This window comes from Monopterus albus, unplaced genomic scaffold (assembly GCF_001952655.1).
Source record: "Monopterus albus unplaced genomic scaffold, M_albus_1.0 scaffold12.1, whole genome shotgun sequence".
Classification (NCBI taxonomy): Eukaryota; Metazoa; Chordata; class Actinopteri; order Synbranchiformes; family Synbranchidae; genus Monopterus; species Monopterus albus.
The window spans coordinates 6,181,103-6,203,500 of NW_018127892.1; the positions used below are offsets into that span (position 1 = coordinate 6,181,103).

Below are 22,398 nucleotides of genomic sequence, written 5' to 3' on the forward strand. Positions count from 1 at the left end.
CACGCCTACGTATGCTCGGTCCAACATCCAGAACCACACTGAATCATTCACCAAGGATAAAAGACACCCTGTTGGCTTGAGAAAGAATGAGAAAGAGAGAAAGGGAGGGAGGGAGAGAGAGAGAAGAGCAGCAGCAGTTCCCTCCCTCCTTCTCACTCACTTCCTCTCTCCCTCCGCTCTGAGGAGACCTCACTGCTCAGCCTGCGCTCGCCTGTAAGTACTGTATAACAACGGTTGGTATCACAGTGAAGTAAATATTCACAAAAACTCTGATTTTCCAGCCTTATGTGATTGACTTAATGATTTTGATTAAGTGGTTTTGAGTTGCATTTTTACTTGATGGAAAACTGACACAGATTTGAACATCATGTTGTTGCTGTGACAAACACAATAGTATTGTGTGTCTTTACTTTGTCATTGTCTTTTTGTTTTTACATCTCAGAACACTAGTGAGCAGCAGTTGAGAGGTTTTATGGGAAATGGCAGATATGAGGAGGATCCTACTGCAGTGGAGGCCAATGTTTTACTGTTTGTGGTTGTTGTTTTGGTCTGAAGCATCTTGGTGTGTGAATATTTCTTGGTTAGAAATGTAGTCAGACTTCTCCAGATACAGTATGCATCCTAAGAGCAACAAGTCCCACGAGGATTTATTGTTTGTCCTCAGATGTGCACAGCTCAGAAAAATGCTGTTTACCATTAAAATAAATGCTGATGTTCTTGGGTTTGTTCTTAGAGACATTCCACAAGTGCTGCCTCAGAGCATCCTTTGGTACAAATGACACAGTGCTGTGTAATGTTCAGAGCTCCTTATCAGTCCTCCACTGTTATGGTGATGCTTGTTTACTTCTTGGCTCATGTCTCTCCAGCTAGATAACTGTATCTGGGAGTTCTACAGATTTTCTGCCTCTTGTTTCCTCAGTGTAGAGAGAAGCTGCGGTGTTATAGCCACCGAGTGATTTATGTCATGGTTTATTCAGCTAATTGAATCTTTGGCTGTCAGGCTTTTAATTAGCTTCACTAGCCACATACGGGCAAATACAAACGAACAATGGTTGGCCTTTACAGTGTTGTAAAGATCTGCCCGAATCCATCCATCTCAGGAGGACTGAGGTACAACACCATGTCTCTTCCCTAATGTCTTCACAATGTTTCTCTGTAACAAAAAGCAGAGTTGGAAAAGGTGAAGCCTTTTGTTTGTTTGAGACAAAGTGAAGCATGCAGTGTGGGAAAGGTGTCAAGTCCTGGGCCAAAGCTGTAATAATCTCTTGCGTGATTATCTCATTTAACTGCAGAGTGACAGGGTGTCTGGCGTGGTCATGGCGGGGTGAAAGTCTGCAAGACACAGATTGTGCGAGGAGTCTCCACGTGAGTCCCCTCTGGTTTAGCAGCTCAAGCATTTGACAAAAACAACCATGTGAAGAGTGCAGGCAGTGTAAATGAATATCTACCCTGCCCTGCCAAGCCAGACCACTGAATTATTAAACAGAGCTGAGTCTCTCAGTTAGAAGTTGGAAGTGGCCAGCACACATACACACACAGACACATGCCCCTTTAAACAAATGAATACAACACTTGACTGTGTTAAAAGTTATTCACTGTCCTGTCTTTAGTTTACTGGGAGAACCCGAATGCGCACTGTATGAGTTACAGAGCTGATCACATTTGTTGCAGGTGACTAGATCACTTACCTGCAGTGTGGACCTTGTAACTCAAACTACCTGAAGTGCTGCCAAAACCAGCCTGTCATCCTGCTAGATTTCAGGTTTGGCACTGTTTGTCTTCACTAACAAGAATTGCTGGACAAACTGGAAATCCGGGTTTTATTTGTGCAAATATTTTTTGCAAGAGCAACTGTGGGATTTCAGAAAGTTCTTTGATATTGTTTGCTGTGTGGCGGACCAGCCATCCCACTGGAATTTGACTTATCTTTGCACTACCACATCTCTTACTTTGAATAATGTGCCGCTGACACTGATATAACAGCTTTCGGTCTGTGGTTATTTCCTTGACAACCTTGCCATCCAACAGTATTGCTGGTGTGTGTGTGTGTGTGTGTGTGTGTGTGTGTGTGTGCTCATGGGAGAAAAGTTAGCAGGACTTGTGCTGTTGGAGTTTGACTGTATGTTGTAGAGTAATGACTCTGAAATACTTCCAGAACAACAGGAACAGAAAGAGCTCCTGTTCTCCCTTCATGCCCTTGTCCAGCCAGAAACTCGGCCTTTTCACATAAACACCCACTCACAAAAGGAGAGGGAGGCATAGGGGAGATAAAGTTGGGAGGGAGTGTCATGGAGTCGCTGGGCAGTGTCTGGGAGGTGGAGGTGATGAACTATTTGCGTTCCCCTTTGGTTAACCCTGCGCTGTGAAATATCACCTTATCGCAACAATGGGGCTGCTTCACTGAAGGAGGTGCCCTGAACTGACAAGCCAAGAGCAGGGTGTGGGGGGGGGTTACTATGGTGATGCCTGTCAAACGGGAAGTCCTCTGTGAAGGCAGGCAGAGCCAGAGTTGAGAGTGAGCGAGAGAGAGACAGAGATAAAGGGAGAGAGAGAGAGATTTTCACCCGGGGAAGGTCAGCAGCGTGGTTTATGTGTGCTCAGCTGACAGAGGGGCTGAGGTGCCGCTTGGAAGAGGTGAGCACACTGTTTCCCAGTGGGAGCAGGGAGTGAGCTTACAGTAAATATTGTGTATATAGAAACATATGTCTGGTTGGCTGTTTTGCAAGTGTGTATTTTAAGGTTGAGTAACCTGTCTGACTGCTCATGGTTTACAAGCCGCTCCACAGGATTAGTGCTGCAGATGTACCCAGGACTACAGAGTCTTAAAAAGAGGGATGCTTTTGGAGTATACCTGAAAACAAGCTGTGTAGTTCTGATCCTGAAACAGACAGGGCGCAGTGGGCGGTGTTTCCCAACATGTCATCCATCATTGCCCTGCTCAGACTGTGCATGTGTGCACTGGCAAGTGTCAGAAAAGCTCCAGATATTCAGAGGAAGAGATTTTCTGTGAGAACACTTTCACATATCCCACCTAATGACCACAGGACTGTCCAGGAGTCACTAAAGGCTCCCCCTACTGTCAGGGCAATTTCTACAGCTGACTCTGATTCCCTTTGTGACATTACCGAGGGCTCTAGCTACCAGTGCTCCTATCCACAGGCCACACCTAGCTTTGGAGATGTAAAATGACAGTCATGAGGATTTGTGACATTTTTCTCTAGTGACTGTGTTTCACATGTGTATTTTCTCATGCTTTGTCTGACAGGTTTTACTTTCACACAAGCACTCAGACAGAATTTATCTTGAACGATATGATGTCTGTTTGTTGTAAAAGCAGAGCTGATAAACCTGCACAATACTTCAGCTCAGGCTCTTCTTGAAGAGAGAGGCTGTGATTCATTGGCTCACACTCTCCTCCTGGGAACGTATCGCCCCTCCATTGACAAGAAGCACACAGACTGACTCCTCCTGTTGCTCAGAATGGAGGAGCACCATACAAGGAGGTGAAATACTTCCCTCCTGATAAATGTGTGTATCCCCCAATAACTGCATATCATAAACTTGTGGCTCCAGGGCCTTGTATGGGCTGCATCCACACATCTGCTAAGTTGCAGACGGGCAGTCGTGCGATCAGCCACACAGGATCTCTAACATAACTACAGAGTGACTCATTTGGTGCATTTAAGAATAGATACCCATTTTATTAGTTCACCAAATGTGCTTGTAATTGTCTTCTCACTTGTTAGGACAGACTTTCTTCAGCTTTACAGCACTGTTATGTAACTTGTTGGGCAGCACTGACAATGTGTATGTGCAAGTTGGTGATAAGACTTCACCCTTCTGTCTGTCACATTGTTTTCTGTGAATACCCAGGACATGAACATATTGTTAGACGATCAGAATCTGTTTAAAGATTTTGAAGTGTGTACAGTCCATCAAATGTAATGCAGCAAAGTGCTCAGCCAAACAAAATAAGCACATTAAGAAATCCTGAGCTCATATTTTGCTTGGTTTCCTTCTTTTATGTAACTTCGATCTGTTTATCGGACTCCGTGCAGCAGTTCCCACCTTATCGAGTGAATGATTAACAACAACAGCACTTGTGCTAATGAATGGAGATCATTTCACCAATGATTTATTTGATGTGTCTTATTTAAACCCATTGTCTCTGTTCATTGCCAACACATTCTCCACCGTCACTTGCTTGTATAGATGATTTATGGACAACACAATTCTCCTGCTGACCACAAACCATTAGTTTCCTGATGGTGCACCAACAAATCGCAGAAGTTCATGGGTCAGCACTGTGATGGTTCTTTAGCAGGGTATGTGCGGTCACCTGGACAGCCTTGTTCTTAGTGTGAACAATGCAAGAGGCTCTGCATTGTGGTGGAGCAGGAGGTCGTACGTCAGTCTTCTCTGGAAGACCTGGCGACATTGTTCTGTGCAAAAGGGACATTTAATGATGCTGGAAAATACTGACCTCATAGCAAACTGACTTATATAAGCTGACCTTGCTGTAGTACTGAATGTCAGCATATGGTTTGATTTTGTCTTTTCACACATTTGTAAGGCTGACTAATAGTGTTACTACTGTGTTACTAGTTCCAACTGCGGAAACCTCCTGTTGTGATTCACAGGAGTCACAGGGGTGGGGTGAAGTTCACTGACCTTGAAGCTGCTGAGTAAGTCTGCTCTGGCTCAGCAACTTCAGATAATAGTTTGGTTCCTCATTTGACCCCTTTACATAAAAAGGAGAAGAAGAAAATCTCCTTATATCCACTAAGGTAACTGGCTTTTTAAGAGTGTCTCAGCACAACTGTTTTTAAAAAGCTGAGTGAGCTGTTTAGACGTGTGTTTGTGACTTTACAGAGGTTTTAACATCTGGCCCACTGCTCCAAGAGACCGGATGAGTTTCCGCGGGGATGGAGGCAGAGAGTTCCGTACCAAAAATCCCTTGATTCTCATTTTGAATATCCTCAGTTACCCTTTGCTGGAGTATATGTAAATCAAGAGTAGAATGCTACATAAGAAGCAATGCATTTCCAGAAAAGTGGAAAAATAAGACCCTTGTCTTGTGAAAACATTTTTAAAGCAAGGCTTCACCTCACCTTGGTCTGGGATCCACACTGGCCTCTTATGGCTCTTTTTTCTTCCATCTGGGGATGAGGATGAACCTCTGACCTAGCAGCAGTTTACCTTGTAAATACGTGGACTTTAACATCCACATATTTCAGGAAGATGGTATCACAAACCACCAATTTTAAAACCCTGATGTCAATCTGAAAGCCTCTGCTGTTGAGTCTCAGTAATTGCATAAAATGTGCTGGCTGTTCAGTACAAACCCAGAGAGGGCCAAACTTCTGGACAGGGGTTTTCTTGCTACTGTAGATATCGACACTGATTTTTTTCCTTATTAGGTAGGATTGCGTTTGGTGCTCTCGAACAGGGGAATGTGTGCGGTGCTTGAATATTTCTCTGTTTGATTTTACTCCCCAGAGATACACTGTTATGACATGGGCCTACTCATCAGGATGTTACGTTGATTAGGCAGGGGGAATTTAGCTCTTAGGCTTCTAAGTGGAGGAACTTCCTGTGTCAACAGTTTCAAATTATACAGCAAAAACAAAAAGTGATGCATAATTTTATTAATAAAAAGTCAAATTAGACGGATATTGCTTATTTATAGGAACAACACTTAATAATGAAGGGTTTCAGCTATATTTCAATTGTGTTACTTTCACTGCATGTCTCTCTTTAGGGAAATTATATTATATCATATTGCTGTGTGTTTTAAGGGGGAATTCCACCAATATCACCCTTGCCTTCAGGTTTAACAATTTGGGCTTAATTGTGAATTTTTAAAAGAAAGCCTGTTTTACAACTGTAGGTATGAAACTTGGCAGACAATGGGCAAGCAGGGACGGCCTACAGTGTTTGAGATATAGGAAATATAAGAGCCAGTACATTTGGAGCTTGAAACTAAAAGTCTGATTTGATTTCTTGTGAAACATTATAAGTAAAAAAATTGGTGGAGCGCCGCTATTATGAGATGCATATAAAAAAAAATACAGGGCACCTATTCTGGACTGCAGTAGCTGCTGTTGATTCATGAACGGCAGCAGCATAGAACTGAAAAGGGAGCTCCTTTGTTTGCATTTCTAGAGTTCTTTATCAAACACGCCTTTTGGAAACAATATTTGCATAAAACACCAGTTATTTGTTCATCACAGCAGGTCTAGCAGCTTGCTTAGGAGAGATCTGTTGTAAATACAGATCAGCATGTTAAACACATTGTAAATGGCACTGCCTTAAACCATTATTTTTAAAGCCTTGTTTGCAGTGTTACCTATTGTTGGGCAGATAATCACCTGTGTGTGATTCTTTTATGTGGTGAGAGGTCATCAGTCAAGCCTGAGCAGTAATGCTATTGCCATAGACATAATCCTCTGATTCCCATATTTTACTGTTATGTAACAGTTTATTGGCAGATGATGACTCAGATAGAGTGACGGCATTCTCTGGAAACTGGAACATTGAGTCTATCGCTGCGTGGGCTCTGTGCTAACCTGGAGTAAGTGAGTGCATATAGTGTTCTTGGTCTTGACCACAGTGATTATGGAGGCTAATACTCAGCTGCAAATATCACATGGAAAAGTCATCAGTGCAAACTGTGTTGGCAGCCTGTAGTAGCCCAGCTCACGTGGGGTCGTTACTTTCTTGCCAAGGTACAAAGCCACAGTTTATATGAGAACAGAAACATAGCCTTATCTCTATAATAACTCTATTTTCTTTAACAGTCACTATCTCAGAATTTTTTTTTTCCTTAAGAAAAGACCAAAGTCTGAGTGTATAAAGAATCACCTAACAACTTCTTTCTGCAGAGGCTGTGGTTACAGGGATGCAAAACCGTGTGGTGGCGATAGTTTTTATGCCTGCACTGTTATTATGAGCCATTTAGCCACTGTAAATGAGAGGTGCCTCAGGCAGGAGTGGAAATGCCCCCCCCCATTCTATTCTCCCCATGTCTTTGAACTTTGAAACAGGAGTCTGTTTTTCTGACTTTCAATTGATCACGAGCCGGTTTCCACTTTCAGTGGCCGACCTTCTCCAGCATCCAGCATTGTTTGACTGGGGAGAGCGATGTGAGTCACACTCGTTGTTTTGGGTTGGTTTTTCCTTGGTAAAAGGGAAAAGCTGGCAACGCTAATTTTCCCTTGTTGGAATACCAGCAGGATAATAGGAACAGCTGTTGAGTCTGCCTGGATGTAAAATGTGATTTATGACAGTGAGGTTTTGTAGCATCCCACACAACTCAAACAGTTAAATAGCACATGTTGCAAGATTCAGAGTAAAAACTTCAACGATACCGTTTTTGGATCTTGTGATTATTTTCACAGACATTGACTGAATCTCTCCAATTAATAAAGACAAGGCATGAAAAAAGCAAATTTTTTCTTTAGCTTGTAGTTTGAGCAGTACAGAACAGTACTGGTTATTTCACATGAATGATTTCTCTATTTGCTTTCATATCAGTGTTCTACTCCTCGGTTTGAAGTTCTTTTTGAGGCTCTGTTGAAAAAAGATCATCATTTGAATCAAAAGGTGATGACTTGTTGCTGTTGCTGAAGCAGATTCTATGTGTTCAAATCATGTTTAAATCATTTATTCATTATTTTTCAAACTTTAACTTTGTTGCATTTTTAGTCCTTACCATTATGTAGAAAAACCTAAGTTACAACAACATTTTCAGGGGCTTTAATGCTTTTGATGACAGTTGGTGACATTTCGACAATGAGAAAGTCTTTTTCTATCTGACTGCACATTTGATTAAACATAAGACGAATGGATTTGAAGTCTTTCACATAGTAGTTTGTTCTAGTAGTGAGCTGAATCACAAAAACTGAAACACCAATAAGACATTATCATCTTGGTATGATGATGCTCTGTCTTGAATGTGCTGTTCAGTTTTCCGTTGTAAAAAGAAAAATAGCATGACTGATATTCTTGATAGAAATATGGCATCTTCTCTGTAAAACGTTTCAATAAAAAGTAAACTAGTATAATTTTGTATGAAAAGTTTTGTATTTTGTATTTTTTTTGCAGATACCTTTGATGCTGGCCACAGGAATTTGATATACGTCATACAAAGACCATAATCGACCACATGCATTCTCAGGTAAAGCTGTTTTTATCTGTGCTGTTCAACAAATAACACCTGCACTCTTGCATAATCCACGTTAGCCCAGCCCATTGTCACAACAACATGCCTTTGGTACAGATAAGAGTTCCTATGAGGCATAAACACTTTCCAAAGAACTCTGGTAGCCACACACACAGAGGACCAGAGCACCTGAGTCAAATCTATAGTATTCTACTAGCAAAGCTCTACTGGCCATCATGGGCTGTAGGGGATAAAAAACCACCAGATCACTGCTCACCCTGATGGACTCGACATCAGTGACTCCTTCCCAGCCCTGCTGGCTGAAGAATAGGGAGGCCTGGTGAATAGGGAGTTAATGGGCTTTTAATACTCCTTTACTGTTTCTGTGGCCCCACTCTGAGCCTTGAATGAGGCCTTTCTGCAGCTGAAGCATGAGAGATGATGAAGTGGGCAAAACACTACTGGTCCTGCTTTAAATAAATTAGAAGCCTTTTCATTAAAGGGTCCCCCACAGAGCCCGGTTATTCTTTAGAGAACAGAGGGGCCGCTAACAAGTTCACATGCCCTCCCTCAGAGGGTGGTGTTTACTCAGGGCCAACAGGAGGACATGACAGGAACAAAGTTCACACATTGTTTTTGTTCATCCCTATTGTTCATTTCCTCTGTCTTTAGCAATTTGTGGAAGTGGTTGGTGATCCAGATGGCTCCCAGATTATCTTCTCCAGCGAGCCCGGGGTTTCTTCAGGTCAACAGATACTAACTTCTCCACAGATGACCCATGAGGTGATCATCTCCCCTGGACTCCCTACCCCGCCTCTGAGCCCTTTTCGCTCAGCAAGGCTGCCATCTAGAGACTTCAAGGTATGCACATAAATGTTCTAGAGGCTATGTTAATAAAAATGTTGAGGTCAAATGCATAGAATTCAGTAAACAAGTGCTCCTCCCTGTGGAAGAATGAAGCATCACAGGCTATACATCTAGCTATGTACATATTTTGAAAGCATCACTACTACAGCTGTTAGTTCCATTACACTGACATGCATGAATTTGGACTGATTTATATGGTGCTGTCCTTCTCAAGGTGTCAGACATTAATGGAAGCAGTGCAACAACTCTCACCTTCGGAGCATATTATGGCCCCTCGCAGTCACATGGTAAGATTTTTCTGTTGTGCTTTGCTGTACGACTTAAAAATAAGTTAACAAGATGTAATCAGTTTAAATATAAGCATGAGGGCTAAGAACTTGCAGTAAGGGTTGAAGTTAAAGTGCTAAGAAAAACGGAAGTGTGTGTGATAAAGTGAGCTGGGAGTGCCCGCTGAGGTGGATGTACTGTAAATGGTTCACAACAGGTCAGATTTCTCCAGGTTCCATGTGATTGGGTGTAAAAGCAGATTAATGACTGCAAACTTCCATTAATCTGCTTTTATCTGACACCTGAAATCATTTGAAGTGGTACATCATAATTGCTAAAATCATATTGTTGGGACTGTAATTCAGGAGGACTGTCCAACGGCGTCCAGGGATCTTCCACTTTACCACGCAGCTGGACTCCCACCAGGGAGGAGAGGCTTATTAAGTACTCAGGAATCGGCCCAGTGGATGAAACTGGGATGCCCATTGCCTCCAGATCAGTAAGACTAAGAAAGCACTGCTACATTATAAAACAAAAACGTTTAAAATGCTTTGTATGCTATTTTTAAAATAACATTCTTGTTATGTGTTACATTTGTAAAGCCTTACCGGGTTTGTTTACTTTGTGTTTGCAACCCCCCCACCACCCCCACCCATACCAGAGTGTGAACAAGCCTAGAGATTGGTACAAGAGCATGTTCAGGCAGATTCACAAAAAGCCAGAGGGTAAGGATGGTCCTCCTTCTTCTTTCTCATGTTCAACTCCAGAGTGAATTCCTCTGTCAGTGTCAGGTACTGTGCAGCCGATCCAGAAAATACAAAATTAGATTTTGTATTTTTGGAGCCTCTGGGGAAGAATCGTTGTACTTGGGGACCAAGTTACTGGTGCAAAGACATGGAAACTGCCCAGAAGTGTGAGCAGACCTCCTGACAGCAGCCCTAAACTCGTTTCCTTTCTGCCTAATAGCTCTGACAATAATCCGGCTTCTTATCTCAGCCCCTCCCAGATCTCGTTATTCATCTGTCTGTATTATGTGTTTCGTAAGAGGAACACATCCCCTGTTATTTGTGTGGGTAACGGCACCACCGCAGCACTGACGTGGTTTTAATGGATTACACTAGATCAGCTGAATATTTTCAATGCCCTTCAAGTGACTTGTCTTCTTGTGGTGCAAAGACAGGATTAATACAAATTTCAGAGAAACCTTTGTCCCACTACTTTTATTTGACTAGGGTACTAATTGCTAGTTACTTTGTTCATGTACAAAACATATGATTTTTACTTCTCATAGTTTAAGTACATGTGTCCAGAAATACTAATGTATTTTTCCTGAAATGTACTTGTTACTTTTACACTGTGGAGTTATTACATTGTTAAAAAAGTGAGTAATTCTCACCATGAGACAAATGCAACCATATTATAAGACAGTATTACAGTATAAAAAATAAATATATATTTACACCATTTTGATTGATTTCTCTATAGTATTAAAATACTCCAATGTTCTAAGTCCTAAAAAATGTATCTGGTGTCGATACAGAAATGGAGCTAGACGCTTCAGAGCAGTGGTCAGCTGAATGTAAGTGAATCCATCAAAGTACATATTGTTGTCCTGTTAATAGTTACATAATCAGTTCATACTTAAGAGTAATCTGCACTGATCCACTGGCCTGCAGGGCTCCAGCTACCTGCCAGCACAGAACAAAGTAAGGAGGCAGACAAGGATCTCTTCAGACTAACACCTTATGGAGCTCTACCAGACTGGTGAGTTTACACTTATCCGATGGAAAGACTTCAGGGTCATGTGGTGGATTAACATATGGAACAAAGACAGGCAATCTGCCAGTCCAGCACATGGCACATACAGACACACTGACACTTATTCAGTTTACCTGTGGACAAATAAATATATGCTTGACTCACTCACTTAGGTAAGAAACTGTAACCTGGGTGCCTGTAGTGTGAACATGCATAGGAAGATTTTTAGGCGTGAATCTAAAATAAAGGAATAGTCTGACATTTTGGAAAATAACCTTACTTACTTTATTGCTGGGAGATAGATGAGAAGACTGATACTCTGGCTTCTCTAGTCTAATGAACTGTAGCTAAGGTCAGCAATAGATTAGCTCAGTTTAGCACAGTTAAGGGAGACAGCTAGCCTGGCTTAGTCCAACAATAAAATCTGACTACCTGCATCTCTAATGTTCACTAATATACATTAGTGCCCAGTATAATATCTTGATCTTTTATTCTCAGCAGCCTTGTGGTGATGACAAGACGCCTGTATTTTAGTTTCCAGGCTTTATGCTAAGTGATAGCAGTAGCATAATGGACACGGGAGGAAAATGTTTTAATTTTCTCATCCAACTCTCAGCATCAAAGCCAGTACGTTTGTTTCCGAAAATGACAAACTACTACTCTGTGCTTTTGCTTTAGGTTATGACTGGTGATTAAACAAGCCTTACATAAAGAGTTTAACTAAAGGCACAGAAAAAATATATCACACACAAGATTAGACCAGAAAGCTGCATTAAGTGTGATAGAATACAGAGGTTTCCTTTCAGTGCACTACAAAAAAAAAGAAAAAAGAAATAATTTCATGTACAAAATTAGCTACTGAAATACAATACTTTAGAGGAGCTTTTACAGTTATACTTACTGTATGTTTATGTATGTTGATTTTTAATTTCCTTTGACTACTAGTACTAGAACAGCTTACACACCGATTTAATCTCATAAGATCAGAGACTGTATGCATCAGATAAACGCTGCAGGTGATGTCTTATGTGAATACCAACCAAATCTGAGGCCAAGAGCAGTGGTGGGTAACGGAGTGGGACAGACAAGTTTGGATTTGTTGTTAGAGGCACTCACAATGAAGCCATGATAAAGTTGCTGTCCATGATGTGTGTGTGTGTGTGTGTTGGGGTGTTATGTTTCAGGAGCGAGGATGTAGATAAGCTCTCAGACCCGGGAAAGCAGCACCCTCAGCCAAGGAGCATATTCGACTTTGAGCCTGGAAAGAGCACCGTCGTAGAAAGCCAAAGCCAGGTATGACCTCAGGTGCAGTGTGGCTTTGAAACATGCTGTGATATCACCCAGACTGCAGAAAAACATGTTTCTGCTTTAGGTTCTTTAGCCTATAGATCTATCCAGCACTGTTGTTGGTTCTAATCACAGGAATTCTTTGTGCAGTTTTCCCGGTGTGGAGCTCAAGCACAGGTTTAAGGCTGGGCATCTATTCTTTAAGGATTACAGTCTAAGTCCTTGTATTTCATCTTCTCACGTGAGCTATCTAATAACTAACATGGTCATTGTGTAGTGTACCTGCGGCTTACCAACAAATCTGATCATTCCTTTTATTCAGAGGATCCAGTAGGCTGCCACTGTTAGTTCATGTAGCTTTTCAGACAAGAAAAGACATGATCTAAGTATTTTTATTGGTATTTCTACAGGGTATTGTGCTGAAAGACGGATTTACAAGCTGTTGAAACTGACTCATACTTTACTTACATTATATACAATTGAGATAGTAATTTACTGTTTTGCATCACCCAGGAGCTGTTGTAATTGAGTGGCAGCTCTTTGTATGTGTGTTTGTGTATTAACACCCCTTGTGAGTTACAAGTGTGTCCCTAGTTTTGTTAATGGCTCTTGCAACAATGTCCCAGGTCTGGTGCATATTGTGCCTTGTGTCTGCATTTGTGAAAAACAGGAATCGGTTTCCACTCCCCCATGGGAGCTGAGGTGTTTTGTGATTCATATTATGGTGTTAACCTCTTATGGTATATAATGGCTCACAGCACTGAAACTTATTTCATTTACTTTTTATGACAGCGACCAGTGTTCCATCCCCAGCATTTAGAAAACCAGTGCACAGACCATATCAGGTGTTGTTCTGCTTCACAGTGACATTTTAGTCTGTGAACATAACTGAGGGGAATCTCTTGGCACTCAAAGACACACATTCAGCCAAGATTTTACAAAAACAAAAAACCTGAAAATGGAGCAGGGGGTCAGTGATTCTGCCCCAGATGAGCCTCTTAAAGCAATGCTTGATAGAATCAGCTGCTCGTTTTGGTGTCTTTTTAAAGAGTGTGAAAGCTGTATTGTCTTGCTTGTTAAGTCAAATTGACCAAAATATGGAGGAATGAAATATATGGGTGCTTCCTACTTCTGCAGGCACCTAGATGTCCAGCCTGTGTCCAAATGTGGTTTGAGAAGGTGGAATTAATGTACTGATTATTGATACTGACAACTCTGTTCAGTTATTTTACCTTATAAATGTAAGACACTGAAAATATTTAAGAATTTAACTTTGCACAGTGTGAATAAAGTCATGGCCTGGATTAAACAGATAATGAGGACGAGGAAAAAAATGTTGCTGTAGGCTCCTGTTGTCTCCCACAGTATAAACTACAATTAAAAGTAAATTTTGACAGAGGATTCCTCTGCATATCCGGCGCTACAAGATTAAATAATGACCAATATCTAGTAGTGGTTGTCATTAAGGCATTTCCCATTTGGGTGGCAGGTGTTCATGTACAAAGTTAGATTAGTAGTGGTTTTATGGAAAAAGCAACTTCTGTTCATTGTTTTACTGTCCTTAGGCTCATCTATCCCCGAAGAAACAGCCCGAGAAACCAAAGTCCCCTTCAGTTGAGGTGAGCACCTTTAGCACAACTTTGATTTCTGCCATTCTGTCAATTCTCGCTAGGAAAATAACATTTTTCGAACCATTGAAAAAGGACATAAAAAAAACAAAACAGATTCTGTATTGGTGTTTTGATTTTGCCCCTCGAACTCCATCGTTGTTTGGGCTCAGGCCAGTCTGGTCTCTGAGCTGAATCGATTTGAGGCTGAGCTGGACTCGGAGATCCAGGGCCTAGAAAGGAAACTTTCCCAGAAGAAGCAGCGCCGAGGCCAGGGTGAGGTACTGAGCCCCCTCCTGACTCTCTCTGCTGAAGCATCCCTCCTTCCACCCAATCTAGCAGAATCCTCACCCCTCTGCACCCCCTCCCCCCCTCCCCCCCACTCAGAGATGTGAGATCCCTCTGCTTGCTGGCTCTGACCACATGTTTTTCTTTCCCCCCTTTAATGACCCGGGACGGCTGTGGAATCACCTGCCTGTTTTGCACTCATACTGATCTGCTATGTTAATCACCTGCCTGCAAGTTCTCCCTCCTCCCTCAGCAAATGTAGATCTGGCTGCCAAAAACTGAAGAACATCTACAATCAGTTTTCTTTGAATCATATCTCTTTGATATTGTTGCTTAGGACTTCCCTTGCAATCCCACAGTGCTTGTTTTAGAGAACAACTTAGATGTAATCCTGCCTAAAATGTTGTTGATTCTTACGTTATTCCTGAGTCTTTTGTGATTCAATCTGCTTCATAGCCTGTGATTTGACTGAAATCACAGACAGCTCAGACAGATTGTGAGTGTTGTTTGTAACCCGAGGAGGATAGGACCCAGGGGATTTCTTACTCCTTCGGGAGTGGTCAGCACCTCTACTTTGTCTGAGTTGTTGTGAGATTTCCTCCTAGCTGTGAGATACAGAAGGCTGAGGGGCACTGCAGGGAACTGTGTTAATGTTCCCTCTACTTGTAGGAGGCCCGAGGCAGGGATCCACTAACTCCTTCAAGGACTGTCACTACAAACTCCAGGTTAGTGGCAACAAAACTTTGGAAAGCAATAAGAAATATTATTAGTCCAGATGATCTTCAGCAGGTTATAATGACATATTTACTGACCTTTTAACCACACCATTATCACTTGAGATTCCTTTTTCTACAATACATTTCCCCAAAAAGACTGTGTTTTGCATTATAATGTAATTCAAACCTACACTATGACAGTAGTCAGTTATTTTACTGAAATTAAGTAAAGTATAAAGTAGATTCAGGACTTTTAGGACTGACTGTGGTACACTGTGTGTCTCTGTGTTTTTAACTGTGGTGATTTTGTTTTTGTTCATGTTACTCTTAGTTAACAGAAACACTGAAACTAAAGGTTGTATTGTACTGATAGCAAAATGGTAACGACATTGTTGATGGATATGTTGAGGAGTGATTTTACTGTATTTCCATTGAGTGTATTGTATTATCAGAATCAGAATCATCTGTTTGAACATACCGGAATATGAGTCCAGTACAGAAGCTCTCACTGTGTTGTAATAAAGAGCCACATGCAGAGCAGGTTATTACAAAGGTCAGAGTCAGTCACCACATAACAGACCTCCTCCGAGCACAGTGCCCCGCCTCTTAATCCACTTTAATATTGCTTCATCAAGCAGGAGTAAGTGCACGTCGGTTTAAGAGCACTGTGACTGGATAGAGCAGGATACCTGTAAGCTGATCAGGTGAAACTCTGTTAGGAAGCTGGTTAATTTTAACAAGTTCAAGTACAGTATTTATTACTTCAAACAGCAAACAACATTACACATTTCTCTCCATGCCTGTCATGCATTCCTGGAGGATTCTCAAGGATCTTTTAAAGCTTAAAGATCATTTCAGCTACAAACTTCAGCTAAACCAGGCTTTCAGTTCAAGGACAACATGTGTCACACAGTATCATCTGCACAGCCTTTTAGTTGTCTGATTATTTGTCTCATCTCTGTCCAGTGTATGGAAACCAGCATCTGCAAACAGATGTGCTGTACAGTAAATTTACAGGAGGCGTCTTCTGAAACCTCTCCGCTAGGTGACACAGTGGCAGTAATGTAAACATAAAAAAGCTGATATTTTCTTCACTTTTTCAGCAATTCATCAGCATCAAAGGAGCCTGTCCTTCGCTCTCTTGGCGCATCACTGAGCTCTGCACCCACATATGGTAAATGTGGACTTCCTTCCCTTTTGGCTCTGCAACACATACAGAGTTTTCCCACCATCTCTGCCATGGCTTCGATAATGATTTTAATAAGAGCCCTAGACGTTTATATTCCTAACAATAGTCTCTCTGGGTTTCTTGAACCCAGTGACCCACCAAAACATGTGCACATTTGATGAAAGCTAATAGTAATCTAATATATTCTTATGGTGTCATTACGCTCTCTCATTAACTTCTGTTGTCTTCTGCTTTGGTATTTGGTATTTTAGATGATGCTGATTTGAGCATGAAAAGATTTTGCAGCTTTTCCTCCCTATAGAAACAGAAGGTTAAATGAATGGGTGGGGAGGAAGCCCACAACAATAGGAAGTGGAACTTGGAAGACCTGAATAGAGATTAGATTTATCCAATTGTTTTTGGAGCCTAAAAAAGCCTTTTTGAACTTATGCACTGCAGCTGTTAAGGCTGTGATTGCTTTCATATCGAAAGAGAAAGAGAAAACATTTGCTGAACAAATGTGCATGTTTTAGACTCCACACACAAACTGCCATGCCTTTACTTTGTCCCACAGTAGAACGTCTTTCTCCTGCAAATGAAAACATGGAGCTCCCACCTAAGAAAGAGGAGAAAAGGGTATGTTTCTATGGCTTTCTTGTTACTGACTGGCTGGAAAATGTTTCAGAAATCCTTTTTGTGATGTAGTTTTAAATTCTGGCATTTTGTTATGGGGATATAAATAAACTGAATTGTTCACATGAAAACTGCATCTGTACAACAACTCCCAAAATACTTAAGGATTTGTTTGTTTTTCCAGATGAAAGCAGCACGAGCTAAGTTCAATTTTCAGGCTCAGTCACCCAAGTGAGTAATAGTGTGAACTGATATATCGAATATGACATTTTGTGCATGCATCTACATTTCTGAAAGAAACACTACTGTAAGTTCTGTAATCTAAATTTAGCTCTTGTGCATCTCAATATCCTTGTTCCATTCTTCAGAGAGCTCACACTGCAGAGAGGAGACATTGTTTACATCCACAGGCAGGTAGATGCCAATTGGTTTGAAGGAGAACATCATGGAAGAGCTGGCATTTTCCCCACGTCTTATGTGGAGGTGATTTTCTTCATGTCTCTCATCCGACGCTACTTCTCTGTAAAGTGCTTATTATCTAAGACCACGTGATACTGGCTAAAAACAGCTTTCTCTGTCCCTCATAGGTTCTGCCTCCTACAGAGAGACCCACACCTATAAAGCCTCCCACTCTGCAGGTACTAGACTATGGAGAAGCTGTGGCTCTGTATAACTTCAATGCTGACCTACCTGTGGAACTTTCATTTCGTAAAGTGAGTATTAATATGGTTCAGGTTTCAGTATATAATGTGTTGCAGTATCTATTGCTGCATAAAGAAAGATGTTTGTGTAAGCAAAAGACATTAGCTAAAGATTTGAGATGCTTTCCATGTGGATTTTTGTACTGGAACATGTAAATTTGTTGTAAAAGTTTGTACACAGTAGGCGGTTGGCATGATGGTGCGGTGGTTATCACTGTTGCCCCACAGCAAGACGTTTCTGTGTTGAACCTGCATGTCTGCAAAGTCCAAAGACATGCCGGTTAGGTAAACTGGTAACTTTAAATTGCCCAGTAGGTGTGTGTGTATGTGGTTGTCTGTCTCTATCAGCCCTATGATAGATTGGGTACCTGTCCAGGGTGTACTCCACCTCTAGCTAATGTCAGAGATCAGCTCCAGCCCCTTGTTGACCTTTCACAGGATACATGATATAAACAATGGATAGAGGGTGCCCAAATTAGACACAATTTGTTAATTGGTGGGCTTTGGAGTTGCTAATAAGCAGATTTTGGCTAGTTGTCTCCCCCATTTCTAGTCTTCATGTTAAGCAAAGCTTACCAGCTGCTGGTTCTGGCTTCATCTTTTCCCTTCTGCTGTGAAAATAGCATCATTCTTCTCATCCACCGCTCAGTAACAAAATAACTAAATGCATTTCCTAAAATGGTCAACTTTTCTTTTGAGATTGTTGGGTTGTCATGTGTTCTGTGTGTGTCATGTTTGGGCCTAGAATCGTATGCATAATGTCTGGCTGTGTCCGGGGGCAATTACATTAGCCTATCTGTAGCTCTAAAGCTTGCAAATTATGTGATTTCTTGATTGCTTCATCACTGGCAACCTTGTGGCAATGACATGATTCCAGGAGATGACTGTTTCCAGACTTTATGCTAAGCTAAGCTAACTGGCTGCTAGCTGTAGCATCATATTTACCAATCAGACATGAATGTTGTATCTAACTCTGGACAAGAAAGCAGATAAGCATCTTTCCCAAATGTCAAACCATTCTTTTAAAAAGAGTTATCAAAACTAAACAGCACCTAGAGACAGTTAAGCGCTTTTCTGGCAGCTCCTCTGTGCTGATGAATTTACACCAGGGAAACATTTACATGGAATCTGACTAATGAAGTCCTTCACCCTGTCAAATTCTTTTTGCAAGTTCCACTTCACACAACCAAAGGGAAAAGCTCCTTAATGCAGCTTAAAAAACATTAACACTACATTTTCAAAGGTCTGGATGATGCTCCTGCTGCCATTACTGTCATAATAATTACTTAGTTGTGTATTAGTTGAAACAGACTTTAGTGTTTAGTTCGCCTTGTAGGTTTTATAATTTTTCTGTGTAAAACTCTACTTTGTCTTCTATTTTGTTGTTTTACTTCAGGGTGAGGTGATCAGTGTAACCAGGCGTGTTGATGATAAGTGGTTGGAGGGGAAGATCTCTGGGACCAGCCGGAGTGGCATCTTCCCGGCCAGTTATGTCCAGGTCAACAAGATGCCTCGCACCAGATACTCCTCAGATGATTACTCACCGAGGCCTCTGTCTCCCATCTCCCCTGGACCCCAAAGTCCAGGGCGCCCGCTTCACTCACCGCGGTCACCATTGTCCCCTTTCACCCCCACTTCCCTCAGCCCCAGACCTGATCAGTCCTCTCTGAAGCCAGCTTCACCTGTACTGTATGGGAGCCCAGCTTCACGGTCACCCACCCAGACACCTGTACCCAAAGAAACGGCCAGTTGGTGGCCCCACAGCCCCTCCGCAGCTGCTTCACCCACCTTCCAGAACAGCCATGTGGCTGGGATGCACTCAGCTAACCAGAGCTCCATAGCTACAGCTGTTTCACCTTTCACTCAGTCATCAGCATCTGCACACAGAGCAGGAGCTCCCAGAGCAAACACTCCCAGATACACTGACCCCTCACAGGTCTGCTCTCACTGCCTCCCTGAAAAAGTCACTGCATGTCCACACCCATGGTGTTGCTGTTTGTGCTGATGGGAAGGTGGCTCATCAGTCTTCATTTCATAAAGCCTGACATGAGGTTTTTGTTTCTTTCAGGGTGCAGTACCAATCCGGGTGGCTCCATCTAACCCACTTGTCAACTCCCAGCCACAAGCACAAGTGCCAAACAGCCCTGGCTCAATAGTGGTGCAACGCCAACCGTACGTCCTGAACATGAAATGTTTTTATTTGTTCATATTGTTGCAGTACAGGCCAAGTGTTGAGATCTGGTGAATTTCTTCCATCTTCTCATTTGTAGATATAAAGCTGTTTACAACTATAAACCACAGAATTCAGATGAGTTGGAGCTTCAGGAAGGAGACATTGTACAAGTGATGGAGAAATGTGATGATGGCTGGTTTGTAGGTAAGGAATAAAGAGATTTATTCTAGAATCACAAAGAATGTCACTTTCAGAGTATGCTCCTCCCTCAACAGATTACTTGTGTAAACAGAATAGTTTAGCTGGACATTATGTAGAGATGGGTGATAAATTAAAGGAAACAAGTGTCTGGAATCCTGCCACAAGCCTCCAGAACCACATCTATTAAAGGGATGGATCATACTTTCTCTAAGAGATATTCCTTCATTTGGCAACACATTACTCCAAATTAGGTGTTTGTTTGTATTAAGTGACTTTAAAAGCCATAACTCAGATATTTTGCGTATTCATCAGACCTTTCAGTGAGCCCTTTATACCTCCTGTATAAAGCATTTATTATGTTGTGTGGTTTTAGTTAGATTTTTTTTCATTAATTTTTTACTTTTCTGTAGGTTTTACACCAATGGTCCAACAGTTTTGGACAGTAAAGTGACTTATTATAGTAGGGATTGTTAAAAAAAAAAAACGGTGATGGTGTACCTACCCATACTTGATCAAAGACCAAAGTAAAGAAAATGGATTTTACAGTATGTCTGCAGTTTATTATAATCACAAATTATTCAGTGACATTTGACTAAAAATCAAACAAACAAACAAGAAAAGCTTACTTTTAAGGCAGCCAAGTGTTTCTATGTGATTGTGATAATAACAACACGTTCTGTGGTGTCAGTCCGCCCTCTAGTGGACAGAATGAAGCATTGCAGATATTTAAGTTAAACTGTACATTGCTTTAGCTGTAGAGTAAAAAAGCAGACTATACCTATATTTGTTTCTGTTGTGTGACCTCAGCGTGTGCTCTGCTCTCTGTAGGTACGTCAGAAAGGACTCGTGCTTTTGGGACTTTTCCTGGGAATTACGTGGCACCAGTTTGACTTCCACATCCATATGGACTCACTCCAGTCCTCACCAACAGATTTTGCTTTGACACCACAGCATTTCTTCATCCTGTTACCCACCACACTCTCAAGCCTGGTTTAGTCAGACCTGCATGTTCACTCTGTTCCCCAGAACAAAGGTGAAAGCAGGGACATCATGCAGGGTTTTTTTTTTACTTCACCTCCCTGCATGAGTGTGCACATGTGTGTGAGAGTGTTTTCACACGCACCACTTGAGAGAAAAGGATGAATGCAGATTATATGGTTTCAGATGCGAAGAATGGATGTTTTTGTTTCACAGCTGTTTGCAGCTGCAGGAAATTTGCATTCCTTCCCACTGAATAGCATTGTTCCTTCTGAGGCCTTGAAACAGTATGATGTTGCATTCAGCTTTGTCACCACGGTGCCATCACAGAGCACTGCAGAGAATTTTGAATGAGAGTGAAACATTCTTGAAGCATTTTATTGAATTATTAATGTTAATTCAAATATCTTCTCCAGATTTTCTTTCAGATGTCTGAAAATACCGTGGGCAGGTTTGAGGAAACAACAGGAACATCTGTGGATATGTGCTTAAAGTAAAACAGAGAAAGGGCTCGGACATGTCAGGATAAGTTTACAGCCCTCTATGTGGCTATGCGAAGGCAAAAATACTGTACAATAATGCATGTGCTGGTCTCTTAAACAAGTTATTTGTGGCAGAATATTTGGCTGTTTTGGGTGATGTTTGTCCCTGGTAAGCCATGGAGTGGATTGCCAAAGGTGAAAGTAGAGAGACAGCTCCTGTTCTGTGCTCTAACAGAAGTTGCTTTCAAACCTCTGTAAGTTCTACAAGACCATTTATGTTGAATAGCTCTAAGACATACCTAGGCAGTGCATCCTCAGCTAATGGCTGAATGATCTTTAAAAGTATTTGAAATATCACAGTATGTGCCAAATCTAACATTTCATTATGTCTTTTGTTTAATTCTCCATTAAACTCACAGCACACATTATCTTTGCTATTACAGCTTCTGCAATGTTTTGTCTGCTTATGGGTTTAACATTCTCTTTTTGAAAACAGTATTCAGAAAACGGCTTATGTTTGTGCCACTGTAGCCCTTGATGTGTGACCTTTCTAAGCCTAGTGAGAATTCCTGATCATGAAGTCAGTTTGCATCTTTATGATATTTTCATGATTTCACTGTAAAAATGAAACATGTTTATTTGCCACAGAAGATGATTGTATAGACTGTAACCTTTTATCAAATTGAAAATATAATATACTTGCCTATAAATCAATGTAACCCGTGTATGGTACGCATTTTGTTTAAGCAATTAAACATTACAAAGTAATGAGAAGGCTACTTCCTTTTCTCTGTATTAATACAACAAACATTTAAAGTGAGTATAAAGCTGAGCTGGAACTAAAAATTATCAGACATTTTAATAAAACTGTTTGTTTTTTTTTGCTTCATTATTGTAGCCTTGAGGTTTAGCAAATTTCCTTTTTTGTGATTTTGTTAATTTTGTGTAGTTACATTGACTCTCTATGTAACCTAATAAAAAAAGAAAAACTAAGATTATGGAGTAGGAAGATTAAGAAAATAAACAATTCAAAACAGCTTCACTGAAGATACAAATCAAATAAATAACCCAGTGTCATCACCTGCTACATGCAAAAGTTTCAAAAAAG

At 41.2% G+C, this 22,398-nt stretch overlaps 1 protein-coding gene across 5 annotated transcripts; it reads left to right on the forward strand.

Moving 5' to 3' along the window:
• Nucleotides 1-52: 52 nt before the first annotated feature.
• Nucleotides 53-22,058, forward strand: sorbs3 (sorbin and SH3 domain containing 3). 5 transcript variants are annotated; one of them, XR_002274200.1, is made up of 22 exons: nucleotides 55-213; nucleotides 8,107-8,179; nucleotides 8,837-9,025; nucleotides 9,246-9,318; nucleotides 9,664-9,797; nucleotides 9,960-10,023; nucleotides 10,839-10,877; nucleotides 10,975-11,062; nucleotides 12,241-12,349; nucleotides 13,909-13,962; nucleotides 14,124-14,231; nucleotides 14,908-14,963; nucleotides 16,058-16,128; nucleotides 16,697-16,758; nucleotides 16,940-16,986; nucleotides 17,124-17,238; nucleotides 17,343-17,468; nucleotides 18,853-19,392; nucleotides 19,525-19,628; nucleotides 19,727-19,833; nucleotides 20,659-20,863; nucleotides 21,225-22,058. XR_002274200.1 is itself a non-coding variant. In XM_020590610.1 (21 exons), the coding sequence occupies exons 2-21, from the start codon at nucleotides 8,168-8,170 to the stop codon at nucleotides 21,242-21,244; spliced, it is 2,118 nt and encodes a 705-aa protein (XP_020446266.1). In that variant the 5' UTR covers nucleotides 53-213; nucleotides 8,107-8,167; the 3' UTR covers nucleotides 21,245-22,058. The 5 variants fall into 5 exon arrangements, 4 of the variants coding, with proteins under 4 accessions (XP_020446266.1, XP_020446268.1, XP_020446265.1 ...); XM_020590610.1 differs by lacking the exon at nucleotides 20,659-20,863 and having other exon boundaries at nucleotides 53-213; XM_020590612.1 differs by having other exon boundaries at nucleotides 53-213; nucleotides 18,853-18,954; nucleotides 20,659-22,058.
• The last annotated feature ends 340 nt before the right edge of the window (nucleotides 22,059-22,398 follow it).